The sequence below is a fragment of the Rhea americana genome, unplaced genomic scaffold (genome assembly GCF_003343005.1).
Source record: "Rhea americana isolate MKP2758 unplaced genomic scaffold, rheAme1 scaffold_31, whole genome shotgun sequence".
Classification (NCBI taxonomy): Eukaryota; Metazoa; Chordata; class Aves; order Rheiformes; family Rheidae; genus Rhea; species Rhea americana.
In genome coordinates, this window is record NW_028186435.1 from 2,551,970 (window position 1) to 2,574,707 (window position 22,738).

The 22,738-nt window shown below is 39.1% G+C and overlaps 1 protein-coding gene across 2 annotated transcripts in view; it reads left to right on the forward strand.

Annotated features, from left to right (window-relative positions):
• Positions 1-22,540, forward strand: part of KIAA0319 (KIAA0319 ortholog) — a 49,673-nt gene extending 27,133 nt beyond the window's left edge. Inside the window, exons 11-21 of one of the 2 annotated variants that reach the window (XM_085310021.1) lie at positions 1,903-2,026; positions 3,215-3,347; positions 4,579-4,727; positions 6,691-6,842; positions 7,991-8,129; positions 9,607-9,766; positions 11,089-11,231; positions 12,599-12,721; positions 14,181-14,271; positions 16,479-16,570; positions 17,448-22,540. In XM_085310021.1, the coding sequence (XP_085166147.1) occupies positions 1,903-2,026; positions 3,215-3,347; positions 4,579-4,727; positions 6,691-6,842; positions 7,991-8,129; positions 9,607-9,766; positions 11,089-11,231; positions 12,599-12,721; positions 14,181-14,271; positions 16,479-16,570; positions 17,448-17,626 (1,485 nt within the window). In that variant the 3' untranslated portion in view covers positions 17,627-22,540. The remainder of the gene's footprint in view (positions 1-1,902; positions 2,027-3,214; positions 3,348-4,578; positions 4,728-6,690; positions 6,843-7,990; positions 8,130-9,606; positions 9,767-11,088; positions 11,232-12,598; positions 12,722-14,180; positions 14,272-16,478; positions 16,571-17,447) is intronic. The other variant, XM_085310022.1, reaches the window with a different exon arrangement.
• The last annotated feature ends 198 nt before the right edge of the window (positions 22,541-22,738 follow it).

The window sequence follows — 22,738 nt, forward strand, 5'->3', positions numbered from 1 at the left end:
TGTCAGTGTTCTTTTACACTCAGTAAGTTACAAATTCTTGTAGCTCTGCAGGTAGTTGAGGATGGCTCAGAAGCCATCTTTTTGGAGGAAATACGAGCTCTTCTGTATTGAAATGCAAGTGCTTAAAGACTTCTTCAAAACTGGGAAGAAACCATTTTGTGTAGATCATAGAACTATAGAATTGGTAAGGTTGGAAGAGACCTCTGGAGATCAGCTAGTCCAACCTSCCTGCTCAAGCAGGGTCTCCTAGAGCACGTTAGACAGGGTTGCATCCAGGCGGGCCTTGAAGATCTCCAGAGAAGGAGACTCCACAACCTCTCTGGGCAACYTGKTCCAGTGCTCCGTCACTCTCACAGGGAAGAAATTCCCCCTCACGGTCAGGCAGAACTTCCTGTGCTTCAATTTCTGCCCATTGCCTCTTGTCCTGTCACACGGGACAACTGAAAAGAGTTTGTCCCYRTCCCCTTGACACCCTCCCTTCAGGKACTTGTACACATTGATMAGATCCCCCCTCAGTCTTCTCTTCCCCAGGCTAAACAGGCCCAGCTCTCGCAGCCATTCCTCATAGGGCAGGTGCTCCAGCCCGCTGATCATCTTCGTAGCCCTACACTGGACTCTCTCCAGTAGCTCAGTTCAGAAATTGAGTTAAACTGGTGCAAACCTATACCGTAGAGCCAATTATGAAAATATGAAAGTGTTTATAGTGCGATAGGCTATTTCTATTCATTTATCAGTTGAAGCACTTTCCTAAAGCAACCTTGCAATCTGAAGTTCTAGTTTTTGAGAGCTGTTCAGGCTTAAAGCAACTTTTCTGCAAGAAAGGGATGACTGCATGAGGTATGTGAAGGACTCATTGGGTGTTTGAGGGGTGGGATGCAAGAGCATTTTTTTTTCTCCGAAGAGTTAATAATCCTTTTCACGTCCCTAAAGCTGAAGATAACGTTATCTGGAGTATTACATAGAATCTATGATTACACTACAATATAATGAGTATCTCTAGTTAGTTAATCATGTACTTTAGTTCTCATTATCTTTATCCAAAAAAGATACATTTAAATGTATCATGATATGTTACTGCTCGTTTGAAGTACGCCACTTTTTTTAAGTAAAAGAACCTATAGCTGGGCTTGAATGAGTCTGTTTGTTAGCTTATATATCAACGGATTGTGCAAAAAGGAGTGGTAGGGAAAATACCTATAAAGCATTTCTCCTCTTGGATCAATTCTTGTAGCCCCTGAAGCAGATAGCATGATTCCTGTTTCTTTGAGTGAAGTAAGAATGAGAGTATTGTGTATCTTAAACACTGTCTTCACAATGGTATTGCCAAAAGACTATACTCAACACCACAGTTTTTTCCTGTTTAATGTTTTTCCCATAAACCTACTTGCCTAGTRTAAATAGTCAAACTTGGTTTTGTGTTTGTGTCAAACTTGGCATTTTACAGTTTTTATCATAAAATGTTATACTGTTTWAAAAAGGAAAAATAAAGCATCATTAAGGAAAGGGAATAAGCTGTAATATTTTTTTCACCGATGTTTAATTTGCTAATTGAGAATGTCCCATGGGTTTCACAGTTACTGTTGTTCAGAAATAGTGCATCAGTTATACCAATGTAATTTAAGGTTTAGTATCGGTAAATAAAATATTTCTGTCTGTTATTGCTGACAGTCACAATATTAGATACATCACATCTATCTGTGCATCAAATTTTAAAACTCCATTTTGTCTACARCGTACTCAAACTGCCTGCTCAGTTGCTTGGTGCTCAAAGACTGTATTTATTATGAATTAAAACAAATTCTATTTTTCTTCCACATTTGCTCCCTAGGACCTTTTGTATGCAATAGGCATTTCTGTTTTCATCTCATCCTCTCTCATTTTCTCTTTTTAAATGCCACGTAGGGAGTGCGGACTCCATATCTCCAGTTATCTGCAATGCAGGAGGGAGATTATACGTTTCAGCTGACTGTCACAGACTCGGCAAGGCAGCGGTCCACAGCAGAGGTCACGCTGATAGTGCAGCCCGGTAAGTTGACTGAGGCAGGTCTGGCTCCCGCAGGACTGGACTAGTCTGACTCCTTAGCACCGTTCTCAAGTGCCTGGCCTTGCTGCATTGCACCGCTCAGCTGGCAGGCTGAACATCTGGTATCCCTGCATCAAGGACTTTCCCACCTCCTTTTTCTTTCAAAGCAAACAGTAGAAACAAGGGCAAAATTGCAGAAAGTCCAGATATTGATCCTGAAGGCTCCCAGTGGCCTGATTACCTAAGGCATCCTGCACAGAGATGTGTTTGAGTGTACTTCTACAAACTGAAAAGTTGCTCTGAATTTAATGTCCTGCAAAGCCTGTTTTGCAAAGCTGTTCAGTGCGTGAATCAGTGCTTCGCTCCATCTTGTTGCTCTGCAGTTCACCTTCAAGAATCCTTCTGTGTTTTGAATTCTCACTAGAAATGCATTTCACATTCTAGGAAAGAAGTCAAGCAAGGTGTTTACAAAGGCTGCTTCTTTCACACAATTGTCTGGGTTTGAGGGCTGAATAGTGAGCAGACTCTATTCAGGCCTCATCAGATTTTTTTCACACCATTTTTTTGGTAATATGTTTGCCTATTACAGAACCTTGTGTCTAAGGTGACCCGTTTTGTCCATTTGAAGATCTCCCACTCCACCATGGGGCAATGTCTTTTCTTGTTGTTGCCCATTACATAGCTTTTTATAGCTGACTTTTTCTGGGGGAAATGATACATGTTTCTGCACTAAATCCCCAGCGGCTCTAAATTGGCATTAACTTAGTACTGTTGCACTGACCTTAAGCAGCCAAAAAAATGGACCAGTATCATCTTTTAGGGCAAAGAACCATATTTATGTGGGGGGTTATGAAAGAGATGCAGTGGTGGAACCAGAGGAGTCTCTCATTGCTCTTACTGTAAAATATTTTGATATGATGCACTGAGCGTACTGCTAAGCTCTTGGAATGTGACTGTGTTTTCAGCTGTGACTATGAAAATGCTATTGAATTTTGGTTTATTGCAGATTTTCTACAGAGCTGACTGGTAGGTTTTTTTGCTTGTTTGTGCATGCTGTACTTTTAATTTATACCTTTAAGACAATATACTAGGCTTGTAATCTAGCATTCTGTGTTTGCCAGTATCTTCTCTGACTGACAGTCCTTGCCAGTGACAGCTGCCAAATGTGACTTTTAAATACTATTTTTACAGAAAATAACAGTCCTCCAAYAGCAGTAGCTGGACCTGACAAGGAATTGACTTTTCCAGTAGAAAGTACTACCCTGGATGGAAGCAGAAGCCAAGATGACCAAGGCATTGTCTTCTATCATTGGGAAAATATCAGGTATTAGAGGAATTTTGCTAGTCTTGGTAAAGGGAACAAAATGAAAGTGCTTAGCTTTCAGAGCCTTTGATGTGACTGTGTTGGTTGGCGCACTGTTTGCAAACTGTGTTGAGTCTCCTCCTTCTCAGGTGGTGGTAGGGGTGGAGAGCAAAGAGAATCAGTATGCAGATTTTAAACAGAGTAGATGCTGACTGAAAATTCTCCTTCTTCTGCTTTGAACTGTATGTTGGCAATTTTCCGTATGCTTACAAATGGGAGTTTCATGGAGTAGTATCATTGTATGCAGTCAGCAAGGAGAGATTACTGTCTGCTGCTTTCCTTTTGCTCCTCCTTACCATCTATAAAGATTCTGAGAAAGAAATATGCTTCCTGGGTACTGTCTCAGAATAGTGGCTTATAAATGTCATAGGACAAGCTAATGATGGGAGATGGGAATTCTAAATTCAATTTGGAAAGCTTAGGAGATCTCATCTTAGCTTTTGCACTGTGTCATCTCAAGGCAGACTGCGATGAAGATACTGTATGAGGAAATGACAGGAACTTGCATGTCTTACACCAGAAAAGTAAATAACAGGCTTGAGTACTCTCCTGTAATGCACAAACTTCTCCCATCAGTGCTTAGAACCTGACTTTCTCAGTCACTTTTATTTGTTGAATAATAAGGGAAATTCATAATCCATTTAGCCTAAGTGTCAATAATATTGTAAACTGGACTATTTTTAAATTGAAATAGTTGATGACCTAAAGTTCCAACAAAAGATGAATGAACATACTTTAAAAAACTTGTATGTTTACATGCAAAATTAACTGATCCTTAATAAAAGAACAGGATATTAACCCATGCAGCTATCATGTACAGGATACAATGGTACAGGAAGAAGTTTGCAGGCATCCTGTATATGTTGTAAGAGGCTCTTGGAGCTACAGCGTTTGTATGTTCCAGAGAAATAGTACAGCAGAGATGTGGAAGTCTTTGTGGGGAGCATTTTCTGCTCTTTTAGTAATTGGATATGTGATGCTGGAAGCTTTCAATGTCTTAACTACCCTTGAAAAATATGGAATTCTGAATTCTGTGGACTAAACTTGTATCTTTGATAATTCTGTTACTATCAGTGCTTATAGCAGAGATAGAACCATGATATCCATAAAGGCAAATGGTATGAGTGATGCTGCTGAGGGAAGAATTTGGCTGACTGTCCATGATTATTTTTCCTGATATATTTTGTTTCAGTGGGCCAAGCTTTGTACGGATGGAAAATGGTGACCAAGCAATAGCAACTGTAACTGGTCTTCAGGTTGGTACCTATCGCTTCAGGCTGACAGTAAAAGATCAACAGGGATTAAGCAGTGCATCTGTGCTCTCTATTACTGTGAAGGAAGGTAAGCCTGGTTGCTGCTACTTAGCATATGCTAGGCAACTGGCAAGTTAACTCAGTCACTGACAAAATGCAAAGAAAACTAGAACAGAAATGGAAAAAAATATTTGTTGTCATGTTTCAAGGATATTCAAGAAGAATTATTGCTGCATGTTTCAAGGATATTCAAGAATTATTATTACTGCTTTGTAATAAAGAAGTATTATGAGTGGCGGTGATAGGATTACTTATGGCAGGTTTTTTTTGCAAGTTAATTATATCCAGTATTAGCTGCAATAAAGTGCTCTAAAGTATTGTTTTGACTACGGTATGATTCCTTCATTAATAAGATATGTTTTCATTTTATTTTATTCTCAAAATGAAGCTTTGAGCAATGAAGCAATATCCAAGAAATGAGGGCTCACAATATACCAATTTCCACTTAGAAACTTAAAATAAGTACAAGTTTTAATGTTACTTGAGTTTGATACAAGGAAACAGTTTTGTTTTTCATGCATGCTGTAGAAGATGCTGTAGAGTGACAATGCTGGTCATGCAAGAGGCACTGTCAGGAGTGACTTTTGATAGAGATTTCATAGCTTTTGACCTAGATTGCACTCTGAAGTTTGCAGATGATGATAATCCAACCATCCCGTGCCCCATTTTGTTCCTTAGAACACGTTTCTAGCAATCTCCATGGGCCTGTGCCTTTTTTTTAAGGAAGAGGAAAGGCTAATCCATTTCACATCTTGTTTGGCCTTTTGTTTTATATCTTGTCTTTTGAGGGGAGCAATGTACTCTKGCTCTGTAAATATGGTTGCTGTACCATTTATGAGATGATACTAGCGCTGCTCCAGAATCCTAGCTGCTAACTTTCTTGAAAAAATGCAGTGTTATTTCTGCAGAGTAAAACTGCAGAGTAAAACTGAGTGCATCTCAGTGAGGAAGCTGGATTTAATTTTCCATGTGTGTATCATTAACTGAACTATTCAGTTTGTTACCTGTCTGGTCAGAAACACCTGACAACAATCTGCCCAGGTGTCTCTCATGGCTTCATTTGTGCTGTAGGGTATAGCCACAGTGCATRTACAGGCTAAGTATTTAAAATACTCAATGCTCCATTAGTCAACTTTAATCAGCTGGTTTATTGGGAAGAGACAAGGGGATCACTTGGCGCTTTGAGAGGTCTGTTCTCTTCTGGAGCATGAGAGTTGCAGCCAATACAGCACATTGGAGACTTGTCCAAAATGGAATAATTTATAGAATAATTTATGTCCTTCCTAACATCCAGACCAGTGAGGTATTTCATTCAGCATCACAGCTTCCTGGACCTCTGCCTTTCTACTTATTTTCTAAACAGAGGTCAGTGATAATGTCAGATCCTGGCACACACGTTTCTTGAAATTTTTTTTTCGTGTTTCTTTGGCATTTATTGGCCATTCTAATGCATACTATAATTTCACTGCTAGTAGTGAGCAAAAGCATTTGGGGACTATATTTATTCCTGATTTCCTTAGTACACTTGACAGAAATAAAGGCATTATGAAAATTTAAGACCTTACACAAGTTTCTGTTAGCTAGTGAATGATGATTCTCAAGAAGAGAAGAGCCCAGTGTTGTGGTCTTGTCCCAGGCAATGTTTGTAAGGCAAGCAGAAAATCTTTTAGCTTAACTGAGAAAATCTGGTCCATAAATTACTGTAAGACTGTAAATAGAGCACTCTACAATGCTTTTTGTACAAGGTCTTTCTGAATGATACCTTTTACTGATGTTCTTCACATGGTACAGTTCTACTTTTGTCAGACTATAGCCAAATTTGCTATACCTACACATAATTTCCTTGTACCTTTTGATATGAGATTCTTGTGTTACAGTCTGTAATTGTCAGGTAGAGATTATAATGTGGACAAACTGTGCAAGTGTATCAATGATGGCATGTCACATCTCGCACGTTTTGAAAGCAAACCCTTCACTATTTTTATGTCTAGAAAACAACAGTCCACCCCAGGCACATGCTGGTGGGAAGCATGTTCTGGTGCTTCCCAATAACTCTGTTACCTTGGATGGCTCCAGGTCTGCTGATGACCAGGGGATTGTGTCATATTTGTGGATTCGGGATGGTCAGAGCCCAGCAGCTGGGGTGAGTTTCTTGAAGGCTATAACTGGAGTCAAATTCAGCTTTTTTCATGCATGTAGCTTAACTGCAGCAGGGCCAACAGGTATGACTCATGAGGTGCTATGAGAATTGGTGTTTGGTTCTGGTTTGTCTCCCCAGGTTTCCCTAATATTTTTGTTCAAGGGGCTTGTGGTGCTTTAAGTAAAACTACACAATACATTTAGTCAGGAGGACTGCAGCAGTCTGGTCTTTGTTGGAAAAGACTTGAAGTAGAAGAATTAAAGATGTAGCCTTCAAAATGTAATTGGCAAAGTGATAAGCTAATGTGTTTGAGAGAATATTGTCTGAAATTCAGGTACCCCAAAGGAGGAAGGTCCTGACAAAGCAAGACATGCTCGTAAAGACTGAGGAATAACATCTGGTACCAGATAAGGCAGCACTTGCAGTGTGTTATGATGATAAAAATTGCGTTTGGTGCTAGATAAATAGATATCTTGCCTCACAGACCAGGGAGTAGCCTGGGCTATTAGGGCAGTGGTGAGTCTACTCTCTGAGTGTGAGCAGACTGCTGGATTACCCCAGTGGAAACTGAAGTTTTTGTCAGTTACTAACACCATGATAACYGTGCCCATCTCCTCAGTGTTGCTGAATGCTGTTCACACTCAGAAACATGGCAGCAAGTTGGCAAGAACTGAGAGAGGAAAAAGAGCAAAATGATAACAGGGCTTCTAGAAACAATTTATGTGAGAATAAGAAAAGGACTAAAGAGGCTTAGCTTAATGGTAGCTGGCAAAGATGACAGTTGGAATCAACTCCAAGGAAGGGAAATAATTTAGGATGTAAGAAAGCAAAACCCAGGATACTGGAGTAAAAAAGGAGAAATAAAAACGTAACTATGTCTCAGATTTTTCAMACAGATGTGTATTTATATATGTCAGCTGTTTTGTCTGAAGCTTTTTTTATGGAAAGCATCTACACTGTGCAGACATCTTCATTAACTCCCATTTCTAAATTTGCATTGTTCTGTTATAATCTGTGAGTAGGGATTTATTCAAGAATGCCATTATTCATATTGATCCCAAAAGCCAAAACAAGAAGTCATGGCAGATACCTGACATGACATCTGCAGTTTTATCTAAGGATGTAACTATCCTGATGCCTTGTTTTTGCAGGATGTGATACATGGTTCAGACCATGAGGCAGTACTGCAGCTCACCAATCTGGTGGAAGGAATCTATACTTTCCATTTGAAAGTGACGGATGCCAAAGGCGATTCAGATATTGACACCGCTACTGTTGAAGTGCGGCCTGGTATGACAATTAAAAGGTCATCTACAAATTGCAAATACCTCATCTTCGTTCTTCTTTTAATTTACTTATTTATTTTAATGTTGACAAGATTCTGTCAGGTTAAAACAGAAAACCAAACAGGTCTATCTCTTCCTACCTTCATGTCGTTGTTCTTGATAGGCCTAAGCATGTAGAACCAGCTGTGCTGGGATTCTTCTCTCCCACTAGTTAAAAATGTTTCATTACTGGAAGTGTATAGATACGTGAAAGTCATGCTTCCTAGTTAATATTTTCATTAGTTATTTTCTTCATTCCTTGTTGCTATCTGTTTCTTTTTTCTGGCTGCTAATTCCACAGGTTGGCCTGTGGAAAGAGGTGGAAGCTCACATTGCAAAGGCTTCAACAGAGACCTGATTAATTTTCCCCAACTTTTACTGATCCACTCTGGACTTGACTAGGATTTCTTTTGGTCTCTTTACCATCTAATGATATAATGAGAGTAGCTTTTTTTTTTTTTTTTTTTTTTTTTTTTTTTTTTTTTTTTTTTTTTTTTTTTTTTTTTTTTTTTTTTTTTTTTTTCCCTTTCAGTTATGCTTTCTGGTTGTGATGCTCTAGTTGAGCATAAGTTTGGTGTTGATTTGATTGATATTTGATTGTTTAAAGTGTGTTTTCAAGTCTGTTTCATTCTTTCATTATGAAGAACCAACCCAAATGACTTTCTTTTTTTAATTTGGCTTTTCATTGTTTAATATTGTTCATATATACTGTTTTAAGTGTGGGATAAATGGCTGTGTGATAGAAACACAAGTTGAGGTTTCAGGAAACTTGACTTGGAAAACATGGCTCTGTATAGATTCTTGTTTATCTGGTTCCTGGGTAATATTTTTGTTTCTGCTCCTCACTTTCTTTTTGAATGTAATCAGGGTAATTGGATCAGGCTCTCATTGCGTATCTGCAAAGCTGGTTTTGTTTACAAACTACTCTAGAAGTGCAAGTATTATTTAAGAGAATCCTTCTTTTCTTAAAGGTAAACATATCTGATATTTCTCAAACTGTCCATCCTCATTTGGACTCATTCATACAGTTGCATACTACAAGGTGGGTCCATCTTTGCATCTCTTCCCCTGGTTGGCGGCCAATAACAGATCACTAGCAGAGAAGAATTGGACTCGCCTAGTACTCTGACCTTAAGGTGGCAACATTTGAGAGAACTAAGGTTGCCCTTAAGTGTAAACATCTGATAATGGCCTGAAGTACACACAGATTTTTTTTCCCACTGTTTAGAAAGCAAACCAGTTTTTAGGACCCACCAGGCTTGTGAGAATACTGGCTGAGCACTTATTTTTCTAGGAGCACAGAAGGGTTTGATTATGAGAGTTACAGGTTCTGTGCAGGAAAACATAATTTTAGTAACTGCTTTGAATACTGCGTATTGTCTTCCGTCAGTACTGAACAATTTGCCAGGCTCTGAAAGCATAGCATGTTCTTCTTCTGTCAGATCCCAAAAGAAGTGGTCTGGTGGAGCTGATTCTGCAAGTTGGAGTGGGACAGCTGAGTGAACAGCAGAAGGACACCCTGGTGAGACAGCTGGCTGTACTGCTGAATGTTTTGGATTCAGATATCAAAGTTCAGAAGATACAAGCCTACTCAGATATAAGGTACAAAGATACCCTGCTGTGACAGGAAGATTTGTGCTTCTCCTTTACTCTTCCACAGCTCGTAATTAGTTGCAAAATTGTGTGGAAAACATTACAAAAATTGTTACAGCTCTCTGAAGTATATGCTATAATAGGTGAATTTCTTCTGCAGTGGTAGAAAACTGAAGTAAGTTCTCTGACGCTCTGGAACATGGAGCTGAAGTTTTTTATTTAAAAAGAAAAAATCCACTGTATATATACTCATTTTTTTTCCTCCGAAGAAAATGCCAGGTGGAGCAAGACAGATACTTGTTTCACTATGAGAAAGGCTATTATATTTGAAAATAAGGTTCCAGCAGTATCTGACCAAACTTGTCCCATTCTCATTTTGCTCTTCTTCCTCCCTAAGGTTTCTATATTCCAAGTACATTTTTATATATATGTATTTGTATATATAATTCATATATATATTTTTTATATATATATATATATATATATATATTCAACCCCCAGTGCTAACTGGGGGAAAATATAATATATGAATATATATATATTATATTTTCCCCCAGTTAGCACTGGGGGTTGAATCCATTAGGTAGCTGGTGACAAGAATCCTTTTTTGTAAAGTGGATATACCTAAGTGACAGACTTGCAGTAGAAGGCTGTATGCAGCCGGAGGGACTTTTGGCATGATTGATGGAMCCTGTTGACATGAGTTATCTTTAAATTACTTCTTGTTAACTTGTTGCTAATTTAAAAAAACTATTTTGATGTCTATTCAGCTCTCCAGGCACCTTCTGAAATTCAAAAATAATTAATTTATAAAGTCTAGTGTTCATAGCTCTGATATTTTTAATCACAGCTTCCAATYACTGTTTTTCATCTAAAAGATGTTCCCTCAAGCATCTAACACAGGATGAGATCAACACCACCCAGTGTAAAAACCAACCAAACAAAAACTCTGAAAAACCCTACCACATGAAGTTCTCTCTGAGCTTTCCCCCTCTTGAACTCAGTTTTCAAAGCTTATTCCTACTGCTTCAGAGTGCTTTGTGCCGGATCCTGGATGTTTGTGGGGAAAGGAAGCATTGCATGTGTGCTTGTGCTTCCTGCCCTCTTCGCTTTCCTTCTGAGGAACCAGAGAACTGCTGATGCTCCTGGTTTAGGTTGAGGTACAGTAGCTGTGGCATTTCCATAGATTTGACTGATTCAGGTATAAGCTCCCTATCTGTAGCAATGGTAACATTTGCTTTCCAGAAACAAACAAAGCAAAGGCTGTAGAATGAATGCCTGGTGAAACCGATCCTTGACAGTGGCCCTGACCTTTGCTATTCTCTCTGCAGCACGGCGGTGGTTTTCTACGTGCAGAATGGGCATCCTTCCAAGGTGATCAAGGCGTCCGACGTCTCTCGGACTCTGCACGTACAGCTTTTGAAAGAGAAGGCTGACTTTCTGCTTTTTAAAGTTCTGCGTGTTGACACGGCTGGTATGTTTTGAATAGTGCTCCCTCCTCTTCGAACCTTGCAGGGATTAACACAGCAACAGAGAAAAAAGCCTGTGGAGACCTTCTATTTGCCATCCGGTGTCTAGGCTTGGATTCATCTTTCTGAAAGATGGCACTGAGGATAGTAATTAAAATGTGTATTCATTTGCGATGAACTGATGCCAGTTGCTTGTATTCTTTTAAAAGATGTGCTTTTGCCTGCTCTTACAGATGATAGCTTATCTGTTCTGCATCAGGAGGAAGCTTTCTGTCCTGGGGAACAAGGAGAAAGATACCCTAATCATGCTATGGTCTTATATTGRAAGATGCACAAAACTTCTTATTGCAAGAGTATAGAAATGGTTTCATGGCCCTGGTTCCTTCAAGGCTCTAGTGTCTGATAATAGGCTTGTAATATGATTTGTTTTTAATCTGTGCAATCAAACTAGTCACACTGTCATTGTGTTATAACCTAGTCCTCTAATGAGGTTATTTCCAGTGTAGAAAGGCCCCTAGAGTTTCTTTATAATGAGTATTTKTTGTTGTTTTTTTAACAAGGATGTTTGAACTCCTAAGACTAGCCTTACATAAAACTGCGCTAATAACATGAACACTSTATGATACTCAGATATTAGATATGACCCCATCATCATTTAAAATCARGAGATGATGATCCAAATGCAAACAGAGTAAATAAGCTCTAGCACTAAAATAGTCATCAAACTTCTGTAGCAGATTCTGTTGAAGATGACTGCTTTATTGTAAATGTACTTAATTCTCAAAATCTGCTTCACTGTTTTTCTTGATATAGTAAACCTATTACCCTAAGTTTTAGAGGAATACATTTTTGTTTTATTCTAAAAAAACGCATCGATCTAGCAACAGGTACTGTTACCATTGTTTAGAGAATGTAAATGCTTTGGYCTTACATGCTGTAATTCGGTTTTGAAATACTGAATATAACAATTTTAATTATTGATGTGATGCTTATCATGATAGAACCTGAGAATATTCATAATCCTCAGTTCTCAGGTACTTTAGAAGTTCTTACAAATACCTTATAAAGAAATGTGYAGGCCTGAATTCCACAGCTTCCATTCATCTTTACTTGCAGTTGAAATAAGCTGTTCTTAATTTACATACAAGTTCAGTATTGTTGTATGTTGTATAAGATATTTTCATCTCTCTCTTCACAGCCAGGAGTGTGTTGAACTGTAGATCACTTTAAAAACTAACTGCAAAGGAAAGGAGGATTAAAAAAACTGGAAGGTGTTAAACTAGATGCTCTGTCACCAATCTGGTCCCACCATAGGAGGTTGCTTGGCAAGTTGTCCATTTACATGACTGACCTGTGTTTGTTTTGTTCTTAGCCTGTCTTTTAAAATGTTCTGGGCACGGACACTGTGACCCCATAACAAAGCGTTGCATTTGCTACCAGCTATGGATGGAAAATGTGATTCACCGTTACCTAAATGATGGAGAGAGCAATTGTGGTGAGTTTGGACGCTGTTGTGAGATGTATTCCAAGAGCCTTTCATCTTTTTGCGAGCCTGTCAATTACTTCTTATTAGAATGGGAATACTTAGGAGGTGGATGCAGAGAGAAGWTTAGTAGAGAAGATTAGCAACATCTTTCTATAGAAAAGCTGAATAACATCTTGAAATTTTAAAGTCTTTAAAATAACCCTTATTTTAAAATTTTAAATATTTTAAAGGTTTATTTTTAAAAAAATCTATTACTCTTTGAGGGGAGGAAGATTAAAAATGTTGACTATCATGGGAGAGATCATGAGACAGCTTGAGGCCAGATGGAAGGGTGGTTTGATGATGTGTACATTACAAAGCTTTTGAATAGCAGTCATCTGATTTTACTAGAGCTGAAGAATAAGCGACATCTTGTATTCTCTGAGTGGGTGTTTGATATGTCAATGCTAGGAATATAGTCTGACCTAAGGAAACAAAACACCCATGGTCTGGGCTAACCAATACAGGCAACTTTAAAACCTCAGCTTCTTAGCTTAATCACCTACCATTTCTTTCAGAGTGGCTGTCACATCTGGGAGATGCAATTTAGCTTCCCCAGTTCAGTGWTGTCTGTATTCTGCTGTTTAGCACACTTACTAAATCAGTTAAGCCAACTTGGCATTGTATCAGACTCTCTATTTCAAGTACTTAATAGCTTTAGCATAACTGAGTTGGTTTTCTACTTAAGCCAAAATTAAGCTGAACGTTTAGTACCATGCAGAGTCGGAGACGCTTTACCAAGCAATGCACTAGTCTTCAAGTAATTGTGTAGAAATTGATAAGAAGCAGGGTGCAATTTGCTACAAGCCACTAAGTGACAGTGGGCCATATGTTTGTATGTTATTGAGCAAAGATCACCTACTAAATAAAATGGACAGGGCAGTCTGAGCCTGAGGCTGCGGCCTCCTGCAGCCCTGCTCTGTTGTACACAGTGTGTATGCACATGCATTGCCTGTTGTAAATAACAGCACCCTTAAGTGAGATGCAATAATGCAATCACTTTTATCAGTCCCCTGTTTGTATTTACATGCTTTCACTTGTAAATCAAGAAAATGATCTGTCACTAATCAGCTGCTCTCACAGAGTGCCCGTAAAGTGCCAGACAGAGGATACAAGTATGTTTACTTCAGCCAACATTCTCTGAGCCCTCTTGACTTACAGATCTCATGTAGACTTCATCTCTCTTGGGGTAGCAATAGTTATAGGGATGGGAGAAAAGTTTCTTTGCCACTTGTGTGTATCTGATCTTAGAAAGCTCTGATCTGAAGTTTAAAATATTCAGGGATTCTTGTGAGAATTATAAAGGTGCTGAATTCTCCTGAGTTCCTGTTGACACTCGTCTTTCCCCTRGATAAGTTATTTTAATACTGCTGCGTTAAAAATCATTGTATTGATGATGCTTTACAAAGCAGTGTGTTTCTTTTTTCAGAGTGGAGCATACTCTATGTGACTGTGTCTGCTTTTATTTTGATTGTGGTCACAATAGGACTTGCCTGGTTCTGCATCTGCTGCTGCAAAAGGTATGTGATTTGCATACACCTCATTAAAAAGAACTGTAAGAACAGCACATTTTAGTCCAGTCCTAGTACTAAAACACTTGACTCTTTTCAGACACTTGAGGAGCCTTATGTAGGTATTTTTGTGTAGATACACTTTTGAAAAAAGTGATAGCCATCTGTGGCTCTGTGTGCTCTTTCACATTTCAAAAGTAAAAGCCACTGCTGAAGTATATCCTTCATCTTACTAGATAATTTATGTTGAAATGCTGAGTGTGTCCTGCAGATCTTCATGATCTCCTGTTGAGTCCTCCAGGTCCCCCATGCTAAGAGAAAAGAGATTTGCCCTGAAGGTCACTGAAGTAGGAGATTTCTAGGCCGTGGGGAGGGAGCTGGCCCTGACCTGGTGCTTTTCTTGGACAGTAAAGGTGGACACGTGGGCTGCATCCAGCTGGCAGGCAAGGAGCATACCAACAATCTCTGTCCCACAAACTTCTTGCTTCCAAACAGATTTACCTGCTACYGTCTGTCTTGTCCCTGCCCTCTCCATCTTCCATCCAGTTATCTTTCCTTGCAATCCTCTTTCAAATGACAAGCCTCTGCAAGTTCTGTCACTGGAACAAGTGTTTTACTGCTGCTTAAAAAGCTCAGCAAAGAGCTTGTTCAGCTGTCAGCAAAAATGAAATGCTGTCAAAAATTTTCTGGATTTTTAACTTTGTGCAGAGTGTCTTTACAGTGTGTAAAAGATAGTGTACAAAATGCACAGGAGTTGGTACTTTCTTTTTTTAAAAGTAAAGGAACAGTGGTGTTGGTAGAAATGTTTAAAAGGAAAAGTATTCCATATCAGTATGGGATGGGATTTGACGAGAAAGGAACTGTTTATAGAGTTCAGCTGCTTCTRTGGCTTTGCCTCACGTAGCTTGTGCCAAATTGTGGAGGGTCAGTTGATTCAGATGCATGGTGGGGAAAAGAGAAAGAAAAAAAGAAAAGATAAAGGAAGGGAGGGAAATGATCCGTAGGACAGAATGCCCTTTGCTTTGTGAAAGTTACCAAAAAAAAAAAAAAAAAAAAAAGTGACAGTCCAAGAAAAAAAGTGACAGTCCAAGATTTGGCTGGAGTTTGGGAGTCTTGAAGGCCTCGTTGACTTGTTGACTTGCCAAATGAAAACTGTTTTCCAAAAGAGTATAGAAGGGAAGCCAGGTGACTGGCTGTTGCTGTAATGTTTGCTGAGTTGTAGGTGCTTCTCAGACATAAAAGCTCTGTCTGAATTGTGAGATCTGCAAGTGCTTCTCTAGACATTGCTAGAGAATCAGTCCCTGCCTTGGAGAAGAGCATGTTCAAAAAAAAAAAAAAATGGGGGGAAAGAAAAGAGGGGGGAAGGGGGAGAATGGGGAAGCTTTGGAAAGGAGGGCCAGGAGAATGCCTGAGGTGTAATGGTGTGTTCTGGGAGGTGCCCTGTTGGTTGCATGCTTTGCCCTGTTGGTTGCATGCTTTAATGTCCTTCTTTCTGCCCTGAAATTCTTTATTCTGTCCCTTCATTCAATACAACAGTTCTGTCTGTTCTCCTAGCTCCAGATCTTTTCTTTTCTCTACAAATGAACAGTCAAGTAATTTTTGCAAACAGCTGAAACTGAACATGAAGATGATGGTGTTTATAACATTATAGAAGTGAATGCTGAGGAAGAATTTAAATGAGGAAAGAATAGATGAGGTTTTTTTGCTTACAGACCAGTAGGGCTTTGCCTCCCTATATGTATRAGGAACTAATCTCTGTTTTTGATTGGTCTTCCCTGTAAACATAACCAGTCAGGTTCCATTATAATCTCTTTATTAAAAAAAAAATAGTAATAATCTGTATCGAACCAGTTTTTACAGAAATTTTATCTAGAACCAAATGAATGTGTCTGGCTTGTGTCTAGTTAGTGTGTTGAAACTGAACATACTGAGCCCTGTGGCCTAGGAAAGTAAGCCAATAGTGCTTGCTTTCTTCTCTGTGTATCAGAGAGGAAGGGAGGGGAAAAGGAAAAAGATTATCGTCTGATCCAGATTGTGCTACTGCTTTAAACAGGTATAAAATGGAACAACTCTTTTGGAGCAGAAGTTGAGGAAGCAAAATGAGGTTTTGCCTTTGTACATGGGGTATGTAGCTAGGTGTATGGAGAGAGAGAGAGGAAAGACACATTATATGTGTGTATGAGAACTAAATATCCTTGTCATAATTTTCTTTTCAGCAGAAAGAGGACAAAGATAAGAAAGAAAACGAAATATACCATTCTAGATAACATAGATGAGCAGGAGAGAATGGAGCTACGACCTAAGTATGGTGAGACCTGTCTGTTTCAACTGAGATTATTTTAGGTAGTGATTTTTTTTTTTTTTTTAAGTGGGAGCTCATGCACTAAGTTTACATACAGTGTGTTTGAATTGATACCTGTGGTTTAGAGAAGTCCAGAAGCAGGACAACAAGGATGGAGAAGATAGAGGCAAGCATAGATGGTGAAATGATGGRGAGTGATCTACTCCACTTCTTGCTTTAGGTCCTGGGCTCAGCCACTGCTTTTTTGTTCATTTTAAAACATCTAGCTGTCCCACAGACTTTCTCTGTGTAAACACCTCCTTAAATTTAGAGCTATTGTTTTGATTGGTACATAGCAATTCCCCCTGGTTCATAAGTGGCCTATTAAACATCGGTGGACTGGGCCACTACTCTCTATTCATACATTTGTTGATTTATCTTAGTTTCAATTAGTTTAGCAGGGGAAATATTGGAATACAGTGGAAGAAAATCATCCTGAGTAACTGCTATCCTAAAAAGAAAGAAGTAACACCTCTGTAGAAACTATGACCTTTCGCTGTCAGTCACTTGAGTCAGATAGTTGTATGAAYAGATTAATTTCTAGATTCAAGCTACTAGAAGGGGGTTAGCTGTGTGCTGAAATCCTCTAATTGTCCCTAATTTAAATACACATATTCACATTTCAGAGCTATAAACTGATGGGCCTGCAGTGAGATTAGAAGAGTATCCRGCTAACAGTATTGGTACCTATGAAGCCAGTCTTTGATATGGGTGGTGGCAGGTTGTTATGCTGGACAGCTGAGGATATTTTCTATGTTTTGCATGTCACAGAGAGCAGTTAATGTTTAAATTGTAAATAAAACTAAGTATTTCTAATGACCTTGTTTTGCTTGTTTATTGTCAGGTATAAAACACAGAAGTACAGAACACAACTCCAGTCTGATGGTCTCTGAATCAGAGTTTGACAGTGATCAGGACACTATCTTCAGCAGAGAAAGGATTGAAAGGGAGAATCCCAAAACTCTCATGAATGGATCCATCAGAAATGGAGTTTCCTTCAACTACAGCTCCAAAGATAGATAACTGAATGAGGGTAAAAGCACAGGGCACGCTGGTCCAACACATCCAAAAAAGTTGGTCCACTGCTTTGTCYGGAATCAAAAGCTTCCTAAAATACTAACTAATTGCAGATGAAAGGGTAAATTTGTAGCACACTGGAGGGAGGGAAAGAGAGGATTAGATGGACAACTAACTCCTGTTGTCACCACTATAGGGACAAGGAAAAGCACATTTTATTTCTTGCATGTTCAGTACTGAATGTTTGTCTAAACTTCAGAAGGCCTTCTCTCCTGTGTTCAAACAGTGCGTTACTGCTACAAGATTAGCCAGGACTGTTATGCTACTAACAACAATGACTTTGAGATATATAAATTGTGTCCTGTGCTCCTATCCCTTTCTCAAAGGAGCAGTGTGATTATGAAGCTGACCTGAAACAGCTAAAGCCAATATACATAATTTCCCTTACATCTGTAGAGAGGAATGTGTGACTACAGACTCCATCATTCAGTTTTCAAGGCAGGTGCACAAAGAGGGAGCATTTTTAGTGTATTGTATTTATCTCTGAGTACGTCTTGTGACTTCCTGTTGTAGGGTAGCACTCATCAGATGGAAATGTCTTTGTTTTTTAAAGAAAGTTTTCAATTTAGCAGTTGCACTTAATCAGCTGTGAAYTAATATGATACATCTGTGTCCTGCATGATGCAGTGTTCCCTGCACTTGCAGAGGAAATTCAGTGTCTTCAGGGAAGTCCAGCCTTAGGTTGCCTCTGTAATGATGAAGGTGCTTCTGCTCACTCTGGAGTCTGTCATGGCCAGCAAGTAACCTGCAGCAGAGGGACAGGGAGGAATCAGCATGATGTGCCTTCTGAAATGTTTTGAGCATCTTAAATAGCCTTTTGTTTAGAGTGTGCTTTGAAGGAGCTCAGAACTTTGTAAGACTGAGGCTCAGCTGAGATGAGTTTAAATCTGTCAGCCTTAGCTCTCAGTTAAAGCAGAATGTGCAAGGTCTTTGCGAAGTAACATGATTGTGGCAAAGCACCCTATATGGAGCAGGAGATTCAACACTTGTCTCCTCCACCATGGGACCTGGGAGTGAAGAATATACTAGCTTGAACATTAGATTGCTTTTTTCCTTCTGTAGTTATTCAATAGGTAGGTATGTTGGCCCAGAAAGTGTTCGCCCTTGAGGTGTTCAGAAAGGGTAGGAGTATTTGAGTCCTGATATTGCTGCTCTTGCTCATGATCTAGATAACTTCTCTGTGGCTGGCTCGTTAGACTCTAAAGCCATGTCCCCAGAACTGTTCTTGAAATCCCACACTGAAGATGCAGGTTGTATGTAGGCCTCACTGCCTATAGGGATATCTGTGGTGCTTTCTGGCCACTATGCCAGCCTTTTCTGAGCATCCTGACGTTGCAGGGATGGGCTGAGCTGGAAGAATGATGTGTTCTGGTGGGGAAAACACAACTCTTTGGGACCATTTCAGAGGAAAAAAAAAAAGAGAGAGAGAGAGAGAACCTATTAATGGATAAGGTTAGAGCAGTATGCTATCTGTGCAGAGATTGTGAGGAGAGATTAGAAGGGTTGAGGGGGAGAGGGCATATCCAACTGCCATCACAGGGAATAGTTCGATGGAGAATTTTGTTGCTTTTCCTACCCTTTTGCGGAAAGCAGCCACAAAAGTGGTTGGATTGAACATCGTGGCTTTTGTGCTTCTCCTTTGTTAATGCAATTGTGCAAACATGTGAAGAACTAGCGAGGTTGGAAGGATTTGGTACTCAGAAGCTGCAGCAATGTGGCGTGCTTGTGGTTTGTATTCACCCTGATTTCACACCTTTGATTCCCAAATGCAGCCAGCAGCTGTCGTAAGTGTGTTAATGCTGCACTGTTTATCCTGTGCCCAGTGCTGTGCTTTACTGGAGAGCTGAGTTTGGCTACAGGAACCATAGTGGTGGGCAGAGGCTGTGAAGAGCTAAACATGGGATAAAGCAATTGTTCTCCTTGTTTTCCCATGCCCTCTAGCAAGATGCGGTGTAGATGGTATGATTTGTTTTACTTAGAAGAAAAAATTTAACTCTGTATGTAGATATTTTTAGAATATTTATTGAAAGAAATCTACTTTATCTCCCCCTTGATTTTTTTTTTTTTTCAGCTCAGCCAATAAAAGTAACAGGTCAACTTTTGATCACTTTCAATATCTGCGGTAGATATATTAGCACAATAATGCAAAGTTCACTTTGAAGCATTCCTGAAGAAAGTTAAGGCCCACCCGAAATAGACTGATTTTTTTTTCTCTTTTTTTAATCCAAATTTTAAGCTTAATCTATTTTGTATATGTTCTCAGAATGTTCTAACAGGAGTTACATACACTCTTGGAAATGTGCACATTCAAGAACAGAAATTATATGATCAACTATAGTTGTCTATCAGTCATGCTGCCATAAATGCTTCTGTTGAATACTGTATGCAGTGCCTTTCTTTTATGAACTTGTAGCACGTATCGGTGCAGTCAGCAGCATCCTTTGATTTGTGAAGTTGGTCACTTACATGCATTGATTTTATTTCACATTTTTAAAGCCTGATGTTGAAGCCTAGGAACTTGAATTAAACCACAAACATCATTCTTCAGACTAAAGAATGTGATTGTCTAGTAAGACAAAACTTCAGTTTTCTCAAACCTGCTCTCGATGCTGCAGAATTCCTGGTGTCATCTCAGCTCACGCACGTTGTGGGCTCAGATCTTCCAATCAGTGGCAAGTTCATGTGCCATGAGACTGTCTGCATAGTTTGCCTGGGTGTTTCTCACTCTAGTAAGAAAGAAAGATTAGACCAATTTGTTGTTGCATGAGGCCTTAGCAAGTGGAAGTTGACTGCTTACTGAGTTCTCTCTCAGATGACACTGACACTTTTATGGCTAGCAACATTTTGGTTAGGTTTTGAATACTGAATATTGCCCAGATTTTTGAGTTGCTTCTAATTCTGCTGGTTTGCTTTTTCTGTCTACTTGGAAGGAAAAGGAAAACAGGATGGAGATAATCTTAAAATAGTTGTTCTTACGTAATATCAAGCTTGCTATTAATGTGAAACTTGCAAAGAAGTTGAAAATAAATAGTTTCTGGCTCTGTGAATTTGTGATATCAGATGTTAGCATCACTTGGCCAAACATGATTTTGTCAGTAATTTAGGACTGAATATAGCAAGCCTTGTATCTTGAATTAGTATAACTTCTATTTCTAGAAATGTTGCTTTCTTGTAGCAACATGATCTGTCAGGTCCTCCAGAATGAAAGGGCAAGAATGTTAACTGTTACGATGCAAATGCAATGGCAGAATTAAGAACTGCTGCTGGATTTCTGTTAAGCAGGTTCTCAGTCCTCACGTTTACTTATGTACTGTGTTTTCATTTGTGTACAGTAAGTGCTGGCAGCTGCTTTGTGAAATATGGATGGGAATTTTTTTGCAGAAAAGCAGAGATCAGATGCAGTTTGTATCGTGTAAACCTCAAAGAGTTCGTTGAAAAAGCAGACTAAATTCAATTTGGCATTGCTAAGATATTATCTCACTTACAAGGTGAACAGTGTGCTGATACTTAGTGCTTCATGTTCTTGGTGTAAGCACTGAGTTTTCACCTGCATCTTAGTTTTACATTTATAGATGCCAAGGAGGAATTGGCCAGCCATGTAATAGGCAGCTTTTGTTTACATGTTTAAGCAAGAAGTGTATTTAGGAAAAGCTTTGTTGTCATTCCTGCCCAAGGCATTAAATAGGTTTGTCACTCAACATTGCTTATATATGCAGTGCAAAATTGCCTTGCAGTGAATAGGTAGGTCATCAGCTTGTCTTTTTAAATTCCTTAACCAAAAGGCTGTAGCAGTAGAGTATGAACTTTACCTAGGCAAGTCTAAAAACCAAATTCAAAACATCTGTCCTCTGGTTCAACTTTTTGTATCGAGTAGGTCGCTGAGAAATTCAAGTACAATGTGAATGGTCTAGTTGTAGAGGACTGCATATTTGGGGAGGGGGCAAAAAAAAGGTATGCTTGCGTTGTGTATAAGAATACATTTTAAACTGCATCCAATTAGGCAAAGGGAGCACTAGCGGCCTCCTGCTAGATGCATCAGATTATACAGCTTCTCTTCAAGTGTTTGTTTTGTGCTATCAGATATGTTTGCTTCTGTGATGCTAGTTTTTCCTTTTCTTCTTTTATCTGTTGTGGGCAAACAGAAGTGCACATACATACAGGGGACTTAACACTGTGTGTATCTTCTCTATGCTGAATTTTAACTTCCCTTAGACAGCTCTGATATTCTTGAAGCAGATGAGTTCCTGGGGCACCATTTAGGCAAATTTCCTATTGCCTGGTTTATAGCCTAAAGCGGAACTAGTTTTGCCCCTCAGTATACTGATAATGGATTGTAGCTACTTGAGCTTTGGGGGTGATAGTGATAAAATGCCAACTATTTTAAATTTCTGAGCCATTTATGTGAGGTTGGAGGGAAGTAAATACTTATTTTGAAGGTAAGTGGGCTAGACTGGGTGGATTGGAGTTTCTTAATATCAGGTATCATTGATCCATAACCAGAATACTAGTTCCATAGCTCTGTAGCAAAGGACAGCCCCTTTAATATGACTTTTAGGTCCTGAACTCCCCATGGCAAGGGAGCAAACCTTAAAAGTTAGAAATAGAAGGTGGGGGGGGGGAAGAAAAAAGCACTTTGTTTTGCACAGGCAACGAATCCAGTGCAGATGAGCCACACATCAGTAGTTTGCCTCTGTATGGAAGCACTTCTCCCTGTGGGTGGATGGGTGAGCTATTGCAGAATTTATAAAGGAATCTGTTTATTTATTGCAAATTATAATGTATTGTAACTAGAACCATTTCTGAGCTGAAAAAGTATTACATTTATGTAATCCTATTAATAAAGTTTTGCCTTTCCTTGTAGGAGGTTGTCAGGTACTCTTTTGTATGTGGTGTTACTCTGAACTGGACTCAACACTCAGGTCAGGATAATAAATACATTGTATAACACTGCTTATATCTATACGCTAACCTAAAAGTTGTCTAATATCTGCCTTCCTGTTGACAACACCAAAGTAGGTTGGTTTGTTTTTTGGTTTTTGTTTTTTCTTTTTTTGTTAA